This window comes from Dipodomys ordii, unplaced genomic scaffold (assembly GCF_000151885.1).
Source record: "Dipodomys ordii isolate 6190 unplaced genomic scaffold, Dord_2.0 Scaffold68, whole genome shotgun sequence".
NCBI lineage: Eukaryota > Metazoa > Chordata > Mammalia > Rodentia > Heteromyidae > Dipodomys > Dipodomys ordii.
The window spans coordinates 1,565,727-1,589,315 of NW_012267284.1; the positions used below are offsets into that span (position 1 = coordinate 1,565,727).

Here is a 23,589-nt window from a genome sequence, read left to right on the forward strand (position 1 = left end):
GCGCTGTGGCTCAAGTGGTAGAGCACTAGCCTTGAGCTGAAGAGCTGAGGGACAGTGCCCAGGCCCAGAGTTCAGGCCCCATGACCGGACCCAAAAACAAACAATAAAATAAATAAAATAAGCTAGGCGCCAGTGGCTCACGCCTGTAATCCTAGTTGCTCAGGAGGCTGAGATCTGAGGATTGTGGTTTGAAGCTAGCTGGGGCAGAAAAGCCCCCATGAGACTCTTCAGTTAGCCACTCGACAACAAAAAAATATAAGTGAATCAATGGCTCAAAGTGGTAGAATCTTGAGCAAAAGAGCTCCGGGACAGCACTAGGCACTGAGTTTAAGCCTTAGGACCAACAAAAATAAAAATAAAAACTAAGCCAAGCATAGAGGCTCATGCCTAGCTACTCAGGAAGCTGAGACTCAGGGAATCTCAGTTTGAAACCAGCCCAGGCAGAAAAGTCCAAAAGACTCTTAATTCCAATTAAACAGCAAAAAGCTGGAAATGAAACTGTGGCTTAAGTAATAGAGCACCAGCCTTGAGTAGAAAAGCCAAGCAAGAACATATGGCCCTGAGTTCAAGCCCAGTAGGCACTAGGCAGTAGGCACTAGGCTGAAACTCCTGGCATGTAACACAGACATAGGAACTGTGTGGTGCCTGCCGTATCTCTAGGAGACAATAAACAGGTGACAGGTCATTGTGGGCCATTTTGAGTGTGGCTGGGAAGGGATGATGGGAGCTGACTGGAGATAACAGTAGGTGTGAAGGCCCTGGGGCAGGAACTGGCCTGGTGTGTTTAAGGGCACAGCTACAAGGCTAAGGAGACACAGGGGAGGTAAGGCTGATCACAGGGGCCTGAGAATAAAGGAAGGAATTTGGAGTTTTGTTCTGTTTGGTGGAGACTAGTTCCGGCTACATGACTCCTGGGCTAGCCTCAAACTCTCATCCTCCTACCCAGCCTACTAAGTGCTGAAATTACAGGTGTATATCACTTGCCCAAGCTGGTTTGGATTTTATTCTACTTTGAAGCTACTAGACAGCTCTGATTCCTGCATATCCTATATGAGAAAGGGCTCAGCCACGGGAGGTGTGCTCCAAGTCCCCGGCCTGGAGAAGCTGGGTACTACAGCCCTTGAGCAGACCATGGCTCTGCCTGCGGCTTCTGTATGGCCCATATGGGCTTCTTGCACTCTGTCCCCTCTGCATAGTACATTATGCACAGCTGAGGGCTTCCTGTGCAAGCCCCAGAGCCCAAAACAGAAATCACAAGCCCCCATACTCTAAGCTGAGTCCAGCCTACCTAGACTTCAAAGGAGGGGACAGAAAGAACAGAAGTTTTTCTGGGGTCTTGGAGGAACAGGCCACAGAAGAGCAGGAGTAGCTGCCACAGGGAAACTGCTAGAGATGTAGGAAGAATGTAAGAGGGTGCTCTAAAAAGTGTCTTGAACCCCTGGGGTACCACAGAGTCCCCTGCCCTTAGTATATACCTATTGCGGGGAAATATGTCAGGATAACAGTAGCAAGGGGCAGAGTCTCCCAAGCCACCTCAGGGTCTGGCCCTTTTTTATTTTATTTTATTTATGTTGGTGCCAGTACTGGGGCTCAAACTCAGGGTCTAGGCACGGTCCCTTAGCTTTTTCACTCAAGGCTACCACTTGAACCACAGCTCCACTTCTGGCTTATTGCTGGCTAATTAGAGATAAGAGTCTTGTGAACTTTCCTGTATGTGCTGGCTTTGAACCCCTATCCTCTTATCTCAGCCTCCTAAGTAGCTAGGATGATAGGCCTGAGCTATAGGTACCCAGCAAGTCTGGCCCTTAAAGCAATGAAAGCAACTCAGAGTCGCGTCAGACCACAGGTCTACAGACTCAGGTGTGAGATCTTTATCCAAACCAGCAGTTTGCAGGACTGGAGAAACACTGAGAGATGCCATGGGACTTCATTGCATAGAGGCCACATCACTGGTGGTGGTGGTGTGCTGAGGGATGGCCAAGACGGCTTTGGAGGGGAGGGCATGATGTCCCCAGAGGAGCAGATGGATGATGTACCAAGGATGGACGGTTAGACTGAAGCATAGGTAGGTAGATGAATAATAGATACATAATGCATACATTCACATGGACAGGTAAGATTACATAAATACGTACATAGGTTATACAGACACAGAGATAGATGAGATGCACAGAGGATCAGTTGATCATTTCAGAGAGAAATAGATGTCAGCAAAGTAATCCTTACTACTCAGGAGGCTGCCATTTGAGAATCACAGTTCAAAGCCAGCTCAGGCAAGAAACTGTATAAGACTCTTTACCTCTAATCAGCAAAAGGCCCGAAATGGCACTCATGACTCAAATGGTAGAGTGCCAGCCTTGAGGGAAAAAAAGCCAAGCAGGAGCATAAGGTCTTTTTTTTTTTTCTTTCTTTTTTTTTTTTGGACCCGGTCGTGGGGCCTGAACTCTGGGCCTGGGCTCTGTCCCTCAGCTCTTCAGCTCAAGGCTAGCGCTCTACCACTTGAGTCACAGTGCTACTTCGGGCTTTTTTCTTATGTGGTGCTGAGGAATCGAACCCAGGGCCTCATGCATGTAAGGCAAGTGCTCTACCACTGAGCCACCTTCCCAGCCCCGAGCATGAGGTCTTGAGTTTAAGTTCCACTTACAAGACATACCCACGAAATAATAGCTAGATGATGGCAGCTAAATAGATGGTAGGTACTATAGATGCACGAGATAAATAGATGCTGGATGGATGGACAGAGACCTACAAATGAATAGTCATTATTGTCTTCTGTGAAATTGCAAATGTTTCAAATAAAAAATGATCAGTTACTGCTTCCTACTTTTCTAGTTTTCTTGTCCTTTTTTTCAGACTTCTGGATGACCAGAAAGTAGGAGACACAGAGCAAGAGATTAAACAGGAGCATCCCAATTCACATTATGTAAGGTTACAGAAGATCTGGACTCCACAAAGCAGAAGCTAAGGCATTAGTGCGTTTGAAACATCTGTGGGCCACCATTCTGCCTGCCAAGGCTGAGCAAGGTGCTTTTGGTCTCAGGAGCACCATATTAGATCAGATTTGAAAATACCTTTGTCCAGTGGCTCAGATGGAAGGATGGTCAAAGCTGGTGGCCGGGAGGAGGGGGACATGTCACCCCCAAGGCCACAGAGCTGGAAGGAAGCTTTGGGGAGCAGCAGGCATTCAGACCTAACTGCTATGAAGCAGTGAACTATCAAGTGGCCATGGGCCTTGACCCTGCCATCCTGCATCTGGGTACTAGCCTAGGAAAGTACGCCAATTACAAGACAGCAATAAGCCAGACATAGCAAGTTATGCCTATAATCTCAGCTACTTGTGAGTGGAGCTCCAAAGGATCTGGGTTCAAGATCAGCCTGGACAAAATGTTAGCCAGTCCTCCATCCTCCATCCCTACGTATAAACCAAGTATGGTGGTTCATGTCTGTAATCCTAACTACTCTGGAGGTATAGGTAGAAAGATCAAAGTCCCAGGCTGGCTCCAAACAAAACAAACAAACAAACAAAAGAACAGCACTAGGCTTTATCTGAAAAATGATATAGTGCCTACCTTGCAGGCAGGAGGAAGACCCTGAGTTCAAATCCCAGAAACTCTTAGTTAATGAACGAATTCGTGCATTCATGAATTCGTTCATTTAATAGCAATGACTGGAAGCAGACTTGTCCCTGGACCCACTCGGGGCCTGTTTTCCCTGCATTCAAAGTCAAGGCGTGGACACACGGTGCCTTTGACACAGCCTTTCTGCTCACCAAGGACAGCTCCACACTGTGGCTTCAGAGAGAGCCAGGCCCTGCTCACCCTGAGGCCCTGAGCAAAGCACACTGGGGCACAGAGCCTCAGTGTCCCCATCTAGGAAGTGATGATTGGCCCACCACTGCCCTGCTACTCCCAGATGCTGGACTTCAGCCTAGGCACAGAGCAGACAGGTGTAACACCCAAGGACAGGGAGAGGGGCCCACTGTCTGCAGCTATGCCAGAGCCGACAGGCATCTGCACACCACCTAAGTGAGCAGGGGCACTTCAAATGGAAAGGTGGGGGGGGGAGGGTCTTGGAGATCCTTTCATGGGATGAGAAGAGGATATACACTTTACAGAAGAGATGGGAAAAAAAAAAACCCACAGCCCACTAGATGGGTTCCAGGGTCCTGGTGTCTATGGACTAGGTAGGCATGGGGCAGGTGGGGTCCGTGGGCATTGGGACACTGGAGCCCAATTCAAAACAGCCAAAGGCATTAGAAGAGTGTACTGGGCCGGGCGCTGGTGACTCACGCCTGTAATCCTAGCTACTCAGGAGGCTGAGATCTGAGGATCGCGGTTCAAAGCCAGCCTGGGCAGCAGAGACGGTGAGACTCCTATCTCCAATAAACCACCAGAAAACTGGAAGTGGCACTGTAGCTCAAGTGGTAGAGCGCTCGCCTTGAGCTGAAGAGCTGAGGGACAGCGCCCAGGCCCAGAGTTCAAGCCCCCCAACCAACAAAAAAAAAGAAGAGTGTACTGGTTCCACATAATGTGGCATTCAGGAATGGCTTGATCAAGGCAGTCAGGCCAAGTCTACAGAACCAGCCTCTGGCTTCATTGCCATCCTCCTTCATGACAGCAGAGCTCAAGGCTACACCTTTCCAGCTCTGTTCGGACTGTAGTGCAACACGCTTCATGGTCAGAGATTAAGGACACAATGCCCAACTGCTCAGGCCTGCTAGTTCATCTCAGAGAAATGATTCTCCATCTACAGAGAACTACAGCAGCACTTAGGGACCCAGATTTGCAGATCAGGCTTCTCCATCTTATATAATTTTGTGAGTCCTGCACTGGCCTGGTAGCTCATGACTATAATCCCAGCCGCTTGTGAGGCTGAGATCTGAGGATCACAGTTCCAAGCCAGCTCAGGCAAGAAAGTCCATGAAAGGGGAAAGGACTCAAAAAAAAAAGTCTGTGAGACTCTTCTCTCTCATTAACCAGCAAAAAGCCAAATGTGGAGTTGTGGCTCAAGTGGTAGAGCACCAGCTTGAGCCAAAGAAGCTCAGGGACAGTACTCAGGCCCTGAGGTCAAGCTCTAAGAGCAGCACCAAAGAACAAATTGTTTTTTTAACAAGTCTGAAGCTGCCTTTAATGGCTGACCTATCTCAGCTGAACGCTTTCAGCTTTAAGCAAGGAAAACTCAACCCACACTGAGGGACCCAACAAAGCTCCTCACTGCAGAGCCCAGAGGTCGAGCTTCAGGAAAGGTCTGACCAAGGGCCCAGCTGTGTCCTCTGAGAGGTCCTCTCTGATTTCTTCATGGTGGATTGATTCCTCATTTATGCCGAGCAGAAAGAGGGGAAAGATGCCTCTTTTCCTCCCCTGTAGGACTGAGGAAGCTCCTCAGGCCCTGCTTCATATCTGTGACATCACCTACTCTCTGGCATGTTGGTGTCCTTGCCAACACCAGCTCGCCCCACCCACCAGCGCTCTGCTTCATCCACCTTGTCAGACCCCCCTCTTACCACACCCACTGTCCTCTCAGCTTCCAGACTCCCACCTTCGTGTTATTGAGTGCTCCCTCCCGGCTCTTTCTCTGGGTCCATCTCCCCGCACCTCCTCTTCAAACCGACACCGATCCACCTGCACATCCATTGATTCCATACCTCTACCTGCCAGGGCCTCAGAAAGGCCCAGGAGCCAGTGTGGCCAACCCAGCCCCCACCCTGCCGGGGAGATCCACACACTCACAGCACACAAACCCACCAAGCTGCAACCCTGAGGCCCCAGTGGACCACCCAGCTCTGCCTGAACGGGAGGGAGCCCTGGGTCCAGAGCCAGGAAAAATCTGAGAGGGCTTCCTAGCAGAGGTGTCTTGGAGCCCAATCTTACAGAAAGGCAGCCAGAGCTCTCCCCAGGGCAGAATCTTCTCTTCCTTCTTAGCCACGCCCCACCCATCCCACCTCCCCCTCGGGGACCTTCCTGACTGGCAGCTCTGCCACCCGCTGAACCCTCCCTGCCCTCTGGCCGCAGGGCTGTGTCACCAGTCTGGAATGCACTTTCAATTCTCCTGGCTTCCCCTCCCCCCTCCTCCCCTGCCAGTCCGCCCATGGCTTCCTGAGTGGAGAGGGCCCAGCCCACGAATGGGAGTCTGGGGCTCCAGATGGGCTGTGCCCCCAGAAGGGGGCTCTTCCTTAATGGCTCTGAGGATTCACCCTAAACTAGAGCACCCCGGATTCAAGGAAGGGTGACCTCTGTGCTAGGGACACTCAGGGAGGAGGGACATGACCAAGGGGGACAGGGACGGGCAGCAACAGTTCTGGGCATCCTCAAGGGCAGTTTGTGTCCTTGGTTTGCCAGTGGCCTTCCTGCAGGAGAGGTTGCTGAGAACTTCAGATCCTTGCTGCCCATGTTTGCACCCCAGCCACCCCTAACACGCAAGGCAAGGTGTCTTCTGGGGCTGACAGCTGCAGCCCCTTGCCCTGTCCATGGTCACTGTCCCTTGAAGCCCCTCTTGGTTGGGAGCCCAGCCCTCACCCCCGCCCCCAGTCCTTGGCTGGAGGAATGGGTGTGGCCAAAGGCTGAACTAGTCAGCATCTGCCAGAGTTATGGGGGTTCAGCAGGCCCCTCCCCCTCCTGTTCTCCCTCTGCTTTCCCAACAGTTCAGCTGGGTTCCCAGAAGTGGCCAGTAAGAAAGATGCTCAGGCTGGGCACTGGTGGCTCACACGGGTAATCCTAGCTACTCAGGAAGCTGAGATCTGAGGATGGAGGTTCAAAGCCAGCCTGTGCAGGAAAGTCCATGAGATTCTTCTCTCCAATTCACCACCAGAAAACCAGAAATGGTGCTATGGCTCAAGTGGTAGAGCACTAGCCTTGAGCTGAAGAGCTCAGGGACAGCACCCAGGCCCAGAGTTCAAGCCCCATGACCGACCAACAAAGAAAGATGCTCGGGATGGCCCTGGAAGAGCCAGGCTCCACACTCACCCCCTCAGGAGAACCTGAGGGTGGGGATGACTATTTGGGTTAGGGCACCACCCCCCCGAAGGATACTGAGTGTCCATCTTCCACACGGGGGTTCCATAACCCTGGTCACTCATTTACCTGGCCTTCTGACCCTCTAAGCGCAGTCCCAGCCCCCCTCCTGGTTCATGAGCAGGGCGTGGGGATGGGGAGCATCTCAGCGGCTTCCTCAGAGCAGTGCCCAGCAACTCACTGAAATGGGGGTCCCCACAGCATGACCCTCTTCTCCACTGTTCAGACCCTAGATGACCAGAGGAGGTGTCTCTTGCCACTGTCAAGCCCCTTAGAAGGTACCAGTCAACATTGGTGGGAGCAGGGGAGGCTGCTGGACTCCAGCCTTGGTTTCAAGCCTGGAGGTAGAGGCAGGGGGTTGAGGGGCTGCAGGGACAGCCGGCTACCCCCTGCCCAGCACATGCTGAAGGTGTAGAGGAGGGGGGGGGGTAGGAATCCAAGCCACTGTCCAGCCCATGTGACCAACACATCCTCTCGCCCCTCTCCAGTGGTGCTCAATGTGGTGTCTTCCTGGGCCTCTACTTCCCAGAGGCTCCCACGGAGGTGTGGCCGTCTGGGAGGGGGAGGGCCCTGGCCAAGGCCCAGAGGGCAGTGCCAGGCCTGTAAACAGTTTTATAGCCCACAGGCAGGCAGAGCTGGCAGGGCGGGGTGGGGCAGGCTGGGGCTGGACTGGGAGGCCCAGTTAGCTGATTTCCCTCCCACTCCCAGCCCAGCATCTCTGGGTGTGAAATGCACCCCCAAAGGGCCACAGGGAGGAGTTGGTGTTCAACAGGGCCTGGCATGTACTCCAGCTACTGATGTGTGTGAATGTGAGAGCCAGAAAGAGCACCAGAGACAGACAGACAGACAGACATCACCTCCCTGGGGCGTAACATACCCCCCCCCAGGCCACAAGGGAGTGAGTGAATGAATGGCCCAGCCAGTTGACTAGGTAGAAGGGGGTGCTGCCCTGCCCTATGGGTAGCGTCAGATGTTTTAACTGACACTTCATGTTCCTGCCAAAAAAACGCCTCCTACCAGACCGCTGGCAGCTCATTCCTGTCATTCCAACTAAGGATCGTGATTTGAAGTCAGCCCAGGCAGGAAAGTCTGTGAGACTCTTGTCTCCAAGTAACCACCAAAAAGCTGCAAGTGGAGCTGTGGCTCAAGTGGTGGAGCACTAGCTTTGAGTGGGAAGAGCACAAGGCCCTGAGTTCAAGTCCAGGAATAGGCTCCTGGTAGCATTATTGCTGGATGAAGGTAGAGACCTTGGCAGATCTCAGGCCCCTCAAAGGCCTGGAAGCCTTAGATGAGCCCCTTCCTTGTGGTAGGCCCCGGTGTCTGCCCTTTCTGAGTCCCCAGGTCAGCACAACAAGTAATGCTTCCTAGCTCATTGAGATTCGGTCACAAAAGGCTCACAGCCAGTTGCCAGAGCCACCCCAACATGTGACCACGGCAGCTGCCACTTTGTGGCTAACCCATGTCCCAGGCCGGGGCCTGGGGTAGGCCATTCAGAGAGCACAGTGAAGCAGACTTCAGGGGTCCTCAACCTCAAGCAACAGATAAGCCATACTCCAGCAGAGTCAGAAGTCCTCACTGCAAAAGCCATACGGTCACCTGATCAGGGTGCTTGTACCACAATGTGGTGTGAGGACATCATGCAATTGCAAACCAGACCAGGACTCCAGGCAGAGGAGGGGAGCAGCGGGGCTCCTCCCAGGCTGGATGTGCAGAACAGTGGCCTTGAGTTGGCGTCACAGAGCCCAAGGATGGTGGCTGCCTAGGCCCATATTCATGGTTTTTGTTTTTGTTTTGTGCTGGTACAGGAACTTGAACTCAGTGCCTGAGTACTGTTATGTGTGTGTGTGTGTGTATGCATGCATATACATGTATGTATATAGCTCAAGGCTGTCACTCTAACTTGTATCACAGCTCCATTTCCAGCTTTTGGGTGGTTAATTGGCCATAAGAGTCTCAAGGACTTTCCTACCCAGGTTGGTTTCAAACTGAGAGCCTCCTATCTTAGCCTTTTGAGTAGCTAACATAACAGGAGTGAGCCACAAGCACTTGGCTTAATTCATAGGTTTGGATAGAGCTGGAAGGCCCAGCTATAAGTAAGGTAGGTCTATATTATACTCTGACTTCCTTTTACTTCACACAATCTCAATTTGTGCTTCATCGATGAGGCTACTGAGGCTTAAAGAAGTTAATGAACTTGGCAGATGCCACACAGCCAAAAAGAACTAAGATCAGAAACAAGGCATGATGCCACCTGCCTGTAATCCCAGCAATCAGGAAGCCGAAGCAAGAGGATCTTGAGTTGCAAGCCAGCCCAAGCTCCATAACAAGAGAATCAGAATTTGAGACAAGTTAGGGAAGCTTTTATTCTAGGCTTCAACCAGCCCTCCTTGATGTGTGCATAGTCAGTTGGCAGTTGCTAGTTTCCATGCCAAGAGAATTCCTGAATGGTTGGAGGCATGGCTCGGTTGGTTGAACACAAGCTAGTGAGCAAAAAGTGTTAGGTTCTAGGGCTGGGAAGGTGGCTCAGTGGTAGAGTGCTTGCCTTGCATGCATGAGTCTCTGGGTTCAATTCCTCAGCACCACATAAGCAGAAAAAGCTGGAAGTGGCGCTGTGGCTCAAGTGGTAGAATGCTCACCTTGAGCTGAAGAACTGATGGACAGCACCCAGGCCAAGAGTCAGGCCCCACAAAGGACAAAAAAAAAGTGTTAGGTACTGAGCTTGAGTCCCAAAGAGGAAGAGTTCCTGAAAGGCACTAGCCTGACTTTTCCAACTGCAGGAGTAGAAAGGAGGTTGGTCCAAGGAGGCTGACAAAGGAGGCTGCTGGTCTAAGGAGAAGTCTATAGAGGAAGAATGCCGGTGTCTGTGGTGGAAGAAGGCCCGGCACCGGGTCAAAACCCTGCTTGGATCAACAAGGCTGGAGAGGAAGTGACCTCCCTGGCTGACTACAAGTACCAAATATGGATTCTCACGCCCAGCATACACCTACAAGGCCTGACTTCGTTAAGTAATTTCCATCTACGGGAACTGAGCTCAGAGACAGTGCCCAAGTTCAAGCCCCATGACTGACAAAAAAAGAACAAATGAAAAAGAAAACCCATAGATCAAGTGGGCTAGAGCTGGTAGAGGAGTCAGACATTGGGGACGGGGCCTCTACTTTGGACATGCTACGAGTCAGGAAGCATTAGTGTGGCCGGGGTCAGGGAAGAAGGTGTGAGGAGAACACAGGACCGCTTTCTAGCTGAGGCACCTTGATGGCCCTGGAGGCCCCCCCCCTATGGCAGGCCCTGGGTACCACAGACATGAAATCACCGCCCCTCCCTGGAGTGGGGGCTCTGGGCCTACGCAGTTGGGGGGCTTCCTGTCTCCCCAGCAAGGCAGGGAATTGCCTGACCTCAAAGTGACTCACAGGGTGATTCAGCTGAGCCGGGAGGAGGGGGAGACGAGGACTGTCCACTGTCTGGAGAGGCAGCCAAGGCCACTGTCCCAGCCGGGCTTGTGGGTGGGGTCCAGCCCAGGCACTTGCCAAGGATGACCTCATCTTGCCATGCCACTTGAATGGTCCTTACATCCATTGTAGACCTGTGAGCCAGGCTGAGCACATTCAAACCAGGGCCCACAGGCACAGCCCCAGGTAAAGCGCCTGTGCCTACAGCAGCCCACAGGATCCTGCAGCCTCAACCGCCCATGGGCTTGGGAACTTGGGTACCTGTCTAATGGCTAAGAATAAATGTAACCAAAAAAGCAGAAGATCTTTAGAGCAAAAACTATAAAAATCTTAAGAAAGAAATCCAAAATGAAGCCAGGTGCCGGGAGCTCACACCTATAATCCTAGCTACTTTGGAGGAGGCTGAGGTCTGATGATCTTGGTTCAGAGCCAGCTGAGGCATGAAAGTCTGTGAGACTCTTATCTCCAATTACAGAACCGGAAGTGGAACCATGGCTCAAAGTGCTAGCCTTAAGCAAAAAGAGTTCAGTCAGGGACAGCACTCCGGTCCCGAGTTCAAGCCCCATGATCAACAACAACAGGAAAGTCCATGAGATCCTTATCTCCAATTAACCAGCAAAAAGTTGCAAGTGAAGCTCTGGCTCAAGTGGTAGAGTACCAGACTTGGCTGCAAAAGCAAATGGTCAGGGGCCAGGTCCTGAGTTCAAGCCCCAGTACGGGTATACACAAAATAGCTTGAAATAAGCTTTTGGATATGTGTGATTCTGGAACATGGAGAAGCAGGGGCAGGGAGGTCACCTGCAGGTGGAAGGTGACCATGATTATACCACACAGAACCTAGATGATAGGCTTATGAAATGGTTAAAATGCACAGCGTGGTGCCCATGGCTTACACCTGTCATCCTAGCAACTTGGGAGGCTGAGATCTGAGGATCTGGACTGGAAACCAGACCATGAAGACAAATCCTGAAGACTTGGTCTCCCATTAACCAGCAAACATCTGGACTGGAGACGTGGCTCAAGTGGTAATGATGCATAAGTGAAAAAGTTGAGTGGGAACGTGGCTTAGTGGTAGAGTGCTTGCTTCGCATGCATGAAGCCCTGGGTTTGATTCCTCAGCACCACATACACAAAAAAGCCAGAAGTGGCGCTGTGGCTCAAGTGGTAGAGTGCTAGCCCTGAGCAAAAGAAGCTCAGGGACGGTGCCCAGGCCCTGAGTTCAAGCCCCAGGACTGGGGAAAGGAGAGAGGAGGGGAGGGGAGGGGAGGGGAAGGGAGGGGAGAGGGAAAGGAAAAAGCTGAGCCAGAGCATAAGGCCCTGAGTTCAGGCTCTAATACCAGCACAAAAGAAAAAGGAAACAACCTTATTCACAACAGATTTCAGACCAAGACACCCTCCCTTCCCCTGAAAAAATTGGCAAAGAGGCTCTTCATTGCAGGTTTTATGGCTCATGCAGCACTTGGGGACATAAATAAGAGTAAGGCAAGCAGGTCCACAGGGCCCAGAGTCCACTGGGGCAGGCAGGGCAGGGAGGGACAGATGCCTTCCTGGACAGGCATGTCATGTTACGGGCAGGCGGGGGGGGGGGGCAATAAGTTGTTTTATTGTGTGTCTATTACCCAAAGGCAGCGTGGGCAGCTCCAGGTACTCAGGAGGGTCCTATCAGCACAAAACTGGGGGTAAGGTTGGATTGTCTTCCAGAGATTTGAACAACAGACACACAGGCTTCGCTGGGGCTGGGACCTGGGGTTCACAGGGCTAACTATGGGGACTGGCTTAGAAGGGTTCCTTCAGCTTTATCCAGAATCTTCTTGACACCTCATCCCTCCCTTCAAGGGCCCCCACAGGCTACTGGCAGAGAAATGGAACCTGACATTGTCCTGTGTCCTCTGACTTTAAGGGGACCCAGCTCTGTGCACGCCAGCTCTGTGCACGCCAGGGCTTGGCAGGTCCCAACCCCATCTGTGAGGGGATCAGGGGTCTCTGACAATTGTCCCAACCCAGCTGGGGACCTGCTTTCCATGAGGGGTAAGGACCAGCCACTGTCCTTGCCCGCCTCCTTCTCCATTATTCTCCTGTACACGTGACACTGGTCTGTAAGTCAGGAGTCAGAACCCATCTGGCTCCTCTGAGGACCGCTGGAGATGCGGGAGTGGTGGATGGGGCCTTCTTCCCGAATGTCCTTTTGGGGATACACCCATTCCACAATCAGTTCACACAGCCTCAAGAACAGCTCCAAGGCTCAGCTAAAAGGGAGGGAGGGAGGGAGGGAAGAAGGAGGGGAGGCTGACCCAGGGAACTCCTCAGTCTGGAGGTACATCATTCTGCTTGTTTTTGCAATGCACAGGTGATGACTGAGTCCCGAGGAAGGGGAGGTTCCATGCCAAGATGCCCTAGCCCCACCCAATAGCCTTGCAGAGCAACTCCAAGGCTGGGGTGCCAGGAGGGCGCCAAAGGTGCTGGCACAACTCAGACCGTGAGGGAGATGAAGCTGTTGTAGCGCTGGATGTTTCTTTTGAGAATCTCTGAGCAGGGACCCAGCACGCGCTCGAAGCGGGGCCTGTCCAGCTTGACACACTTCAGGGGTCCGCGGGCCACCACGGTGGCAGCACGAGGCCGGTTCAGCAGCAGGGCAATCTCACCTGGAGGAAGAATCAAGCTGGGTCAGGGACCAGCTGGAGAGGCCTTGTGCCCAGGATGGACAAAATCTACCACAGAGGGGCACCAGGGAAATCTAAAGCTGGGCACTGGTAGCTGACACCTGTAATCCTAGCTACTCAACAGGCTGAGATCTGGGAATCATGATTCAAAGCCAGCCTAGGCAAGAAAGTTCTCAAGACTCCTATCTCTAATTAACCAGCAAAAAAAACTGTGCTGGAGGTATGGTTCAAATGGAAAAGCACTAGCCTTGAGTAAAAAAGCCCAATGAGAATGTGAGGTCCTAGGTTCAAGCCCCAGTAGTGGCACACACATAAAAAAAAAATCCAGGGCTGGAAATGTGGTTAGTGTAGAGTGCTTGCCTAGCATGCATGAAGCCCTAGGTTTGATTCCTTAGTACCACATAAACAGAAAAAGCCAGAAGTAGTGCTGTGGCTGACAGTGCTCAGGCCCTGAGCTCAAGCCCCAAGACTGGCCAAAAAAAAAAAAAATCCACACACACACAAAATTAATATAAATACATCCTGTGCAATATGTATATAATATTCTTTTTTTTTTTTTTGTCGGCCGTGGGGCTTGAACTCTGGGCCTGGGTGCTGTCCCTCAGCTCTTCAGCTCAAGGCGAGCGCTCTACCACTTGAGCTACAGCGCCACTTCCGTGCAATATGTATACAAACTGAAAGATTATTTTTGCTTATTTGGTTGGGTTTTTCCCTTTGTGTCAGTACTGGGCTTGAACTCAGTACCTGGGTACAATCTCTTAGCGTTTTCATTCAAAGCTGGTGCTCTACTACTTGAACCACAGCTCCACTCCCAACTTTGGAAGTGAACTGGAAATAAGAGTCATAGACTTTCCTGCCTGGACTGGTTTCAAACTATGATCCTCAGATCTCAACCTTCTGAGTAGCTAGGATTACAGGAGTGAGCCCTGGCACTTGGATGACTATCTTTTTTCTTTTCCAGTCCTGGGGTTTGAACTTGGGGCCTGGGCACTGTCTCTGAGCTTCTTTTGCTCAAGGCTAGCACTCTACCATTTGAGGCACAGCACCACTTCCACAGCCTTTTCTGTGTATGTGGTACTGAGGAATCGAACCCAGGGTTTCATGCTTGCTGGGCAAGCACTCTACCACTAGGCCACATTCCAAGCCCTGATTATTTCTTGCTTTTCTGAAAATTGTCCTGCCAGACCTCATAAGCAGCAGGTACTGCGGTGCGGGTCACCCCTTTAGGCTCCGTGGATGGGCCCTGGATCTCGACTGGAGGTAGCCCCATTGAAGGTCTTCGTGGTGGCTCTTCTCACCCTGGGGGACCCACCCAGAGCCTGAAGGAGATGCAGCCTGAGGAGGCCCAGACTCACCAAAGTAATCCGAGGGTCCCAGACGTCCCACCTCCACATACTCCTCGTTGGGGGACCGGCGCTGGAGGACTGAAGCGGTGCCCTGTGGGTGGGGACATGAGAGAGTCAGTGGGGGGGGCAGGCATGGGGGGCTCTGCATGGGGAGAAGTTCCTTTCCTTTGTGGCTGCAGAAACCTTCATTGCTCCTTTGTGTCTCTTCTCTCCCCAGATGCCCTGGGCCTCCAAGTCTGAGCATCCGGGTGCCATAGAGGGCTGGCCAACAAGCTGTCCCACAGATCCCAACCTGGCCGAGCACCCCATTTCCACACACACGCAGCCCCAGTAACGGGGTTCACTCAGTGCCCAGCATGTTTGCTGAGGTGGCCGTCATGACTCTGGAAGTTGGGGGCAGGGGTCACAAATGCCTGCAGCTGACCTTGAATCAGGCTCAAGGTCAGGGAGCCCAGGGAGGGAGAGGAGCTCAGTCTCAGGGTCACACACCTGCTCAGCCATGGCCCCTCCTGACTCCCCAACAGGGGCTCGGGGTCTGCAGACGGCGCCTGAGTCAATGATTAGCAGAGAGGCTGTGGGCGGAATATCACAGGCCACCACAAATGGGACAAATACTACAGACACTTGGGGCTGTCTGGGCAGCTAAATGCCTCTCACGCTCACGTCCCAGTTGCCTCAGGGGGAGTTTGGGTTCCAGCCCACAGGGTCCCCCCCAGATCCCTGCCTTCCTGTCTGAGCCAGCGTCCTGCCTGTCACCTTCATGCTAGGGAAGACAGAGACTGGCTCTCTAGGCTGCTTTTGACACTGAACCCCAACAGTTGTGTGAGGCCAATCTTAGGGAGCCCCTCAAGCACTGCCCAGTTTCTAGTCCCCAAGACAAGGCCCATTTAGCATCCAGAGAATCACCTGTCCCATCACACATCCAGAGTGGCAGGAGAGGTCGGGGGCCTCCCAGAATTCGGGTTCCCAGAGTCACCTATGCATGCCCGGACAGCGCCTCAGAACTACTGGCAGGGCGTGAGCTGTAATTCATTACAAGGTGGGCTCTTCATCCCGCTCCCAAGACCAGCCTCGTCAGCACCAGGGCCAGGCTGTGCCCAGCTTAATGAGTAACTCTCGTCTCTCCACAGTCTAGAAGAGACGGGTTGGTCTTGGGGTGCAGCCTCCACCCAGGTTCCCTTGTGCTACATGACTCCCAGGCCTTTGTGTGTTTATAAATTAGGTTGATGGATGGACCAGGACAGGACATGTAAACATTGCCCGCTTCACCAAGTCGCCAAGGGTGGGAGGGAGGGAGACAAGGAGGTACCTTCACCCCCAGAACACCGGGAGAGGGAGAATGGCCCCATCCACCCACATAGGGTTCCCTCTCCCCCAGCATCTGGGTTGAGACAGGTCCTGTGTACAGCTCCAAGCTCCCCAGTCTGGGGCAGGGGCTGACCTCTGTGCTCCCCAAGAAGGGACTCCAGGCAGGCACTGTGAATTTGGGTATATTTTTTTATTTTTGGTGCTGGTCCTGGGGCTTGAACTCAGGCCTAGGCTCCTCTGTCTCTGAATTTTATTGCTCAAAGCTAACACTCTGCCACTTAAGCCACAGTTCCACTTCTGGGTGTTTTTGTTTTGTTTTGTTTTAACTAGAGATAAAAGTCTAGGCTGGGAAGTTGGCTCAGAGGTAGAGGACTTAACCTCACATGCATGAGGCCCTGGGTTCGATTCCTCAGCACCACATAAACAGAAAAAAGCCAGGAGTGGCACTGTGGCTCAAGTGGTAGAGCGCTAGCCTTGAGCTGAAGAGCTGAGGGACAGTGCCCAGGCCCAGAGTTCAGCCCCACAACTGACAAAAAAACAAAAGACAAAAACAAAAAGTCTCTTGGACTTTCCTATCCAGGTTGGCTCTGAACCACGATCCTCAGATGTCAGCTTCCTGAGTAGCTAGGGTGTCAGGCTGAGCTGCCAGCTGTCCATTCGGAACAGGGGCTTGTAAGGCAGGCCGTGGCTGTCCCTGTTCTGGAATGGACCATCCAGGGTCAGAATTCTCATTGCCAGGGCCCCCACCATGTGGTCAAAACTCCCCAGGAAGCTCCAACCAGAGACTAGCCAGCATCTCCCACCACAGAGAGCTGGAAAAAATGCTCCTGTCCAAGCTCCCTGTCCCCAGCTGCCATGGAAACAGGCAGAATCTGGGAAGCTGCAGAGCCAAAGCTCAGGACTGGAAAAACACCCTTGCAAAAGATCTGCCTCCCATTCTCCCATTTCTCACCAGAGCCTAAACTTGGTCTAAAGTAAACCAGGTCAAAGCTCCCCAAAGACAGCCCAAAGGACACCTAACAAATGTTACCCCCAGGTGCCTGTGATGGGGTGGGTGGGAGTAAGGATGACCATTTCCTCTCAATTGTTTTGATTTAAATTGTTTTTTTTTTTTCTGCATGAGCCAGGCACCACTGGCTCACAACTACAATCCTAGTTAACTCAAGAAGGCTGAAATCCAGAGGATTGCCATTCAAAGTCAACCTGGGCTAAGAAGTTCGAGAGACTCCATTTCCAAAATAATCAGCTAAAAGCCAGGCTGGAGGTATGGCTCAGGTAGTAAAGTGCCAGTTGAACAAGCATATCTTGAGTTTAAAACCCCAGTAATGGTGGAGGAATAAATGAAGGGAGTCTGACCTTTAAGCCACATCTCTAGCTTTGCTTGTTGCTGGTTAATTGGAGATGGGAGTCTTTCAAACTTTTTTGTCTGGGTTGTCTTTGAACCATGATCTCTCCAATCTCAGTTTCTTTGCGTAGTTAGGATTGCAGGTGTGAGCTACCACAGACAGTTTTGTCATTTTCATAAGCTAGGTTTCTCTATGTAGCCTGGAATTGGAGATCTTCCTGCCACCACCTCTCAAGTGCTAGCAGTACAGGTGTATGCCACCATACTTGGAGCCTTTTATTTATTTATTTTTCTGCTTATGTGGTGCTGAGGAATCGAACCCAGGGCCTCAGGCATGCAAGGCAAGCGTTCTACTACTGAGCCACCTTCCCAGCCGGAGCCTTTTATTTTTTAAACAGTCTCACTAGGTAGGTCAAGCTGGCCTGAAGTTCACAATCCTGCCACCTCAGCTTCCTTAGTGTTAGAACTACAGGCGTAACCACCACATCTGGCTCACTTTCTGAAGCTTTGAAGAAAGCAATCACTACAACTAAAACTAATTTGTACATATCAGGCAATTTCAACTCGTTTACTCCATGCAAATCCAGTTTCTACACCCTATGAAAGCGGCTCCTCCCAGAGCTTCCTAAGGACATACTAAATACATCTTGGGTGGGGCTAGAAAAATGGCTTCTGGTATCTGTTTAGGGGGCCAAACTCCTGTCTGCTGTGGTGCCTAGCTCTTCCCGGCCGTTCCACAACCTGGCTGCAGAATCCTCACCTGGACAGTCCCCCTCCCCTCCCCCCACCCCCCCACCCCCGCTGGTGGGTGGCCAAGGTCAGCTTTAATGGCTGGTCCGTGAGTTCTGTGCCCTGGGGGAGGCGCAGCCCAGTGGCTTCCGTGGGAAAGCAGAACATTCCTGGGGATTCCTGTACCAGGGCTCCCAGGAGGGGCCCGGGGAGCTGTCAGCCCCTGCCTAGCCCCTCTTGCAGGGGCTTCCCCAGGCCAGCCTGCCCTCAGTGGACATACAGCAGCTGGGGTGGGGACAGCCCTCAAGAATCAGGGACTTGATGTTAGGGGGTGGGGATAGGGAGCCCGTAGGCCACGCCCTGCTATGGTCACAACTCCTCTCTGCTGCAGCTCAGTTTCCCCCCCTGTCATCTTCTGGGGAAAGTTGGCCACACAGGGACCCCAAGCAAGAGCACAGGAGCCCCAGACAAGGGCTCAGCCCTGTGGCTTTGCCTTTGGGGGTGGGGGTGGGGTGGAGACTTGGTTGTCTGCTTATTATGGCTCTTCCTGGGGCCCAGCAGCCTGAGGTCTAGAGTGGGGCTCCAGCACCTGCTTCTGGACAGACATCAAAGCTCAATCGTTGACTGATTGACAGATGGCCAGCAGGAACCCCATTCCTGGCTGATGATACCCTACCAAGGGACCTCCATCTGGTGGCACCCCAATGATGGACCCCCAGGATGATAGCTCCTCCACTTCTGGTGGGTGGCCACACTCTTTCTGCCTGCAGGGTCATTCCTGGGGCTCCGCCTGCACACATACACACCCCAAAGCCTCAGTGCCAGCAGAGGGGCCAGGGTGGGTGGCTCTGCCAGGCAGTCAGGAAGCTTCCAGAAGTAACACACAAAATTATCAGGATGAGCCTGTGGGTACCTCTCCTCCAAGTATCCCAGCTTGAAACCAGCTCCGCAGCCCCCTGATACCTCTGTCCTCTATATAGCTCAACCATGGCCAGGAGGCAAAGATTGGGAAGCTCACCGTTTCAGGCCAGTCTAGGCAAAAAACAAGACTCCATCACAACCAATAAGCTAGACATAGTAGTGTTCATCCCTCATCCCAGTTACTTGGGAGGCATGCACAGAAGGACTGAGGTCCAGGCCCAGGCAAAAACGTAAGACTTGATCCAAAAAGTAAAAGCTCATGTGTAGAGCACATGCCTAGGAAGCACAAAACCTTGAGTTCAAACTCCAGCACTGCCAAAAAGGAAGGAAGGAAAGAGGGAAGGAAGGAAGGAAGGAAGGAAGGAAGGAAGCAAGGAAGGAAAGAAGGAAGGAAGGAAGGAAGGAAGGTCAAACACATTGCCTTGAACTTTATTTTTCCAGGTACCAGAGTTTGAACTTGGCCTTGTTGCCTCACCTCCAACTTGGCTTTTTTCCTCCCTCCCTTCCTTCCTTCCTTCCTTCCTTTTGTACAGGTACTGGGGCTTGAACTCAGAACCTTGAGCTCTTTTGCTTAAGGCTAGCACTCCACCACTTGAGCCACATGACCACTTCTGCCTTCTTGCTAGTTGAAGATCAGAGTCTCATGGGCTTTCCTTCCCAGGCTGGTTTCAAACCACAATCTCAACCTCCTGTGTAGATAGGGTTATAGACATAGCCACCAGCACCCTGCCGACCTTGAACAGACCCCCTCCCAACACCCCCGGGCCAGAAGGGAGAGCCATAGAGGGGGTTACACACCAACATAAAGCCTTATCCCACTGCCTGGGCCCATGGCCGCCTTGGTCAGCCCAGTGCTGGGTCAGCAGCATTGGCGAGCCTGCAAATCGATTTGTCCGGAACTGTGCAACGGTTAGGGTGTTCCCACCACGTCTCTCCCCTGCATGGTATTTAAGGTTCCTCTCTGCAGGGCCAGGAGTCACTGCCGGGGAATCTGGGACGCTGGAATATAGCAGATACTTTCCACATCTGTCTCATCTGGAATGTGTGCACAGCATGGCAAAACGGGTAAGAAATGGGATCCCAGGCCGAGGGGGTCCTGAAGAGTTGGGGAATGAGGAAGAAGACCATTTTTTCCATACTTGTTTGCAGGATACTGTTACACTGTTGGGTTTTTTTTCACCACTTCTCAGTTTTCTTTCTTTCTTTCCCTCCCCCCTCCTCCCCCCTCCCTCTACCCCCCCCCTTTCTTTCTGTCATAGGGCTTGAACTCAGGGCCTGGGCACTGTCTCTGAGCTCTTTTGCTCACAATGAGCACTCTACCACTTCAAGCCACAGCTCCACTTCTAGTTTTCTGGTGGTTAATTGGAGACAAGAGTCTCCAATTAACTTTCCTGCCCAGGCTGGCTTCGAATTGTGATCCTCAAAATCTCAGCCTCCTGAGCAGCTAGGATTACAGGTGGGATCCTTAGGCATCTGGTTCTCTCTCTGGGTTTTGAACAATCTCTGGTGGCAGGCCGGAGTGTTCCCAGGCCCCCAGGGTAGCTGTGGATGTTGCGGACATTCATAAAATTAATTTCCTAAGCAAGGAGATAATCCACTCCTGTGTTCCCATGGCAACGCCTCCCAGGCCTCTTGGCTGGGAGTGAGCTGGGGATTTTATGGGGAACCGGTTCTCAGGGGTCCAGCTGCCTGCAGGCTGCCTGGAGGGCTCAGGCAGAGCCTGGAAATGTGCATGTGCCGACTCGAATGGAGGAATGTTCAGCAGAACACGAGCCCCCGAGCCCCTGGCTCCCCACCCAGCCCCTGCCCAAACCCTCCTCCATTTTCCTGGACAGAGGCAGAGACAGGAGACGTGAACGCTGATGAGGTCTTGGAACAGCTGGCAGTCCCAGCTTCTGGGTCCTGGTACGGCCCAGCACAGGGGCTGCCTTGTCCCCGCCAGGCCCCCTGTACCTCCCCCAGAGAGGGGAGCCAAGCTGGTGTCCTGCTGCAGGAGGGTCCACCCTGTTGTAGTCCCCTGGGGTGACACTTAAATGGGGGATGCAGCTCTGCCTTCTGGAATGCCATGAGTTTGGCTCCTGGGCCCGATGGATGGTGTGAAGTCTGGGTGGATTTTTTCACATGCGGTGGAAATCAGCTCTGAAAACATCTTCCAGTAAAGCCTAAGCAGGAAATCACCCCCAAATCCTGTGGCTTCCATGACCCAAGGGTGGGGGGAGGGAGGAAGGGTGGGAGGAAGGGAGGACAAGACTTGTGCAGAGGACCTGGCTGTGCATTCTGGATCTCCAGGATGAGAATGTCTGCAACCTGCCAAGGGCACAAAACATCTAAAGAAATCCACACGGGGGTGGGGGGGAGGGAAATGTCACAACTAAAAGAGTGTGAGGCGGGGCTGCCAGACAGAGGGACGAGGTGGCCCAACTGCGAGAAAACAAAAAGGTTTCAAGGGCAGCCTGGAAGAAGGCAAGCGTAAGCCAGGCTCATACCGCTCAGCTGGGCGCTCTGGGGTGGGCACTGGGTGCCTCCCCCTGCATCTGGCTCAGGTGTGGCCAGGTTGGCTCACACCATGTGGCCCACAGTGGCCGGAAACTGGTAACTTAGAATTGACTAAACATGGGGAGATCGTAGTGGGGGGTGGGGACCCACATTATTAAGGAGACAGCTTCAAACATTTTGCAGGATTGGGGCATGGCTTAAGGGGTAGAGGCCCCTGCCTGACAAGTGTGAGGCTCTGAGTTCAAACCGCCAGGACAGACAAACACATCTTACAAGTGTGTAAAACACCCACACTTATTCTAGGATTAGGTTGCATGCCAGATACCTGGGCAGTATGGAATTTATGAGATCAAGTCCCACCTTGTCCCTTTGCCCCACCACAAGGGACAGCCAGGGCATAATCCTGACAGTGCTGATGTCATGCTCAGAAGCACGATGAACCCCATCACTCATGACCTTTTAGAAATGTCTTTGTACAGCCTAAGTTCCTGGGATGGGGTGATTCCAGTCCAGCCCCATCTCCTGGGAATCCCACAGGGCAGATGACAGCCACCCACCCATGGTGAGGGAGGAAGGACTGGTCAGTCCCTGGGGCTTGGAGGTCAAAGAGCTCTGTGAGGTGAGCTCTCACACATACCTCAAGGAGGGGAAGCCAAGGAGGGCCAGGGAGAAGCACAGGAGATGGGGAGGGGTCTTAGACGGGAGCTAGGATGGGATGAGCCCCTTGTACTTGCAGAAGACGTGTGAGATGCCCTTGCCCTAAGTCTGCCCCTGGTGTCTGTCCTGTGTCCTGGGCGAACAACAACCTACATCTGCACTCATGGCCTGGTGTGGCCGCAATGGAGCACCTGGCACAGCTGGGTGTGAATCAAATCCACAGCAGACCTGGAGGACTGGGAGTTTAGTGTGGGCTGAATTCTGCAGTGGGGTTTGTGATGGCCTAAGCCACCTTCCTCCGTATTCTTGTGTGCGTGTCACATGGTGGGGGGGGAGATGGGGAGGGGGAGGGGGTGTGTACTGGGACTTGAACTCAGAACCTGGGCAGTTTTTTCACTCAAACTCTACCTCTTGAGCCATGGTTCCACCTCCAGTTTTTGTTTTTGGAGGTGGGGGGGTTGTTAACTGGAGATAAGTCTCATGGACTTTCCTGCTGGGGCTGGTGTTGGATCTTGATCTCAAGGAAGGGGTATGTTGTATCAGGGGTGTGAGGCCGTCATCCTGCCCACACCCTGTGGAATGGGGCAGAGGACCTGGGAGTAAGATGGAGGCATCAGGCAGGGGATCAGGGAGGTGGCTCCCCCAGAGGCACCTGCACTCACCGTGCTGCCTGGAGAGCCCCGAGCACTGCCTTCTGCGCAGGACTCACCTCCGTGATGATGTAGAAGTCATCGCCCGCCTCCCCCTGGACCACAATCTTCTCTCCATCTTCAAACTGCACAGGTTCCAGGGCATCAGCCACCGTTAGCCGCTCCCACTTCTCCAGGGACTCTGCCGAAGAGGACAGGGGTTCATAGGACTCGAGGAGGGAGTCTGCCACTCCACTCTGCCAGAAGGCACCCTCAGAAAACCCGCACTCCCGCGCTAGAGATAAGAGTCACAGACTTTTCTGTTCAGACTGGCTTTGAACCGCAATCTAGGATTACAGGTGTGAGCCAGCCCCTGGCTAATTCTCTCTCTCTCTCTCTCTCTCCCTCCTTTTTTCCTTTCTTTTTTTTTCAGTAAGAGAAACCTTTCTAGCCTACGCTTAGGATACTACCTAAGTAGGTCAGCTGCTAAAAATAGAAAAGTCATCTATTTTAGATCTAGGTTAGTAGGGGGGTTCTGTCCCTAAAATCTAGGAGATTTTTTTTCACACTTCCTGTTGATCCCAGATGTCAATGTCCTGCTGTGTGGTATGCATAGCAAGCTGTTCCAGCTATACTCCAGGACCAGTTTTGTTGTTTTTGTTTGTTTGTTTGCTGTTGTTTTGTGGCAGTACAATACTAAAGCCTGAACTACAAGGGTGCTGTCCTTGAGTTTCTTTGCCCAAAGCTGGTGCTCTACTATTTGGGTTACAGCTCCACTTCAGGTTTTGCAGTTAATTGGAGATGAGTCTCACAGACGTTCCTACCTGTGCAGCTTATAACTTCAGTGCTCTGCTCTCGGCCTCCTGAGTAGCTAGGATTGCAGGTGTGACGACCTGAATCTCTCTGGTAGCCCAGGCTGGTTAGCCTCTCCAGTGCTGGGATTGCCAGCATATAGCTTTAAACCATATTTCTTAAAACTGATGGTAGGGTCCATTTCATATTGTGAGTTATCTCATCACAAAGGAAAAAAAAAAGCTCACAT

At 52.5% G+C, this 23,589-nt stretch overlaps 1 protein-coding gene across 1 annotated transcript in view; it reads right to left on the minus strand.

The window, feature by feature from the left end:
• Nucleotides 1–12,727: 12,727 nt before the first annotated feature.
• Nucleotides 12,728–23,589, minus strand: part of Prkar1b (protein kinase, cAMP-dependent, regulatory, type I, beta) — an 84,000-nt gene continuing 73,138 nt past the window's right edge. Inside the window, exons 9-11 of the mRNA XM_013023456.1 lie at nucleotides 22,628–22,749; nucleotides 14,472–14,553; nucleotides 12,728–13,098 (exon numbers count right to left, since the gene is read on the minus strand). Coding sequence (XP_012878910.1) covers nucleotides 12,926–13,098; nucleotides 14,472–14,553; nucleotides 22,628–22,749 — 377 coding nt within the window. The 3' untranslated portion in view covers nucleotides 12,728–12,925. The remainder of the gene's footprint in view (nucleotides 13,099–14,471; nucleotides 14,554–22,627; nucleotides 22,750–23,589) is intronic.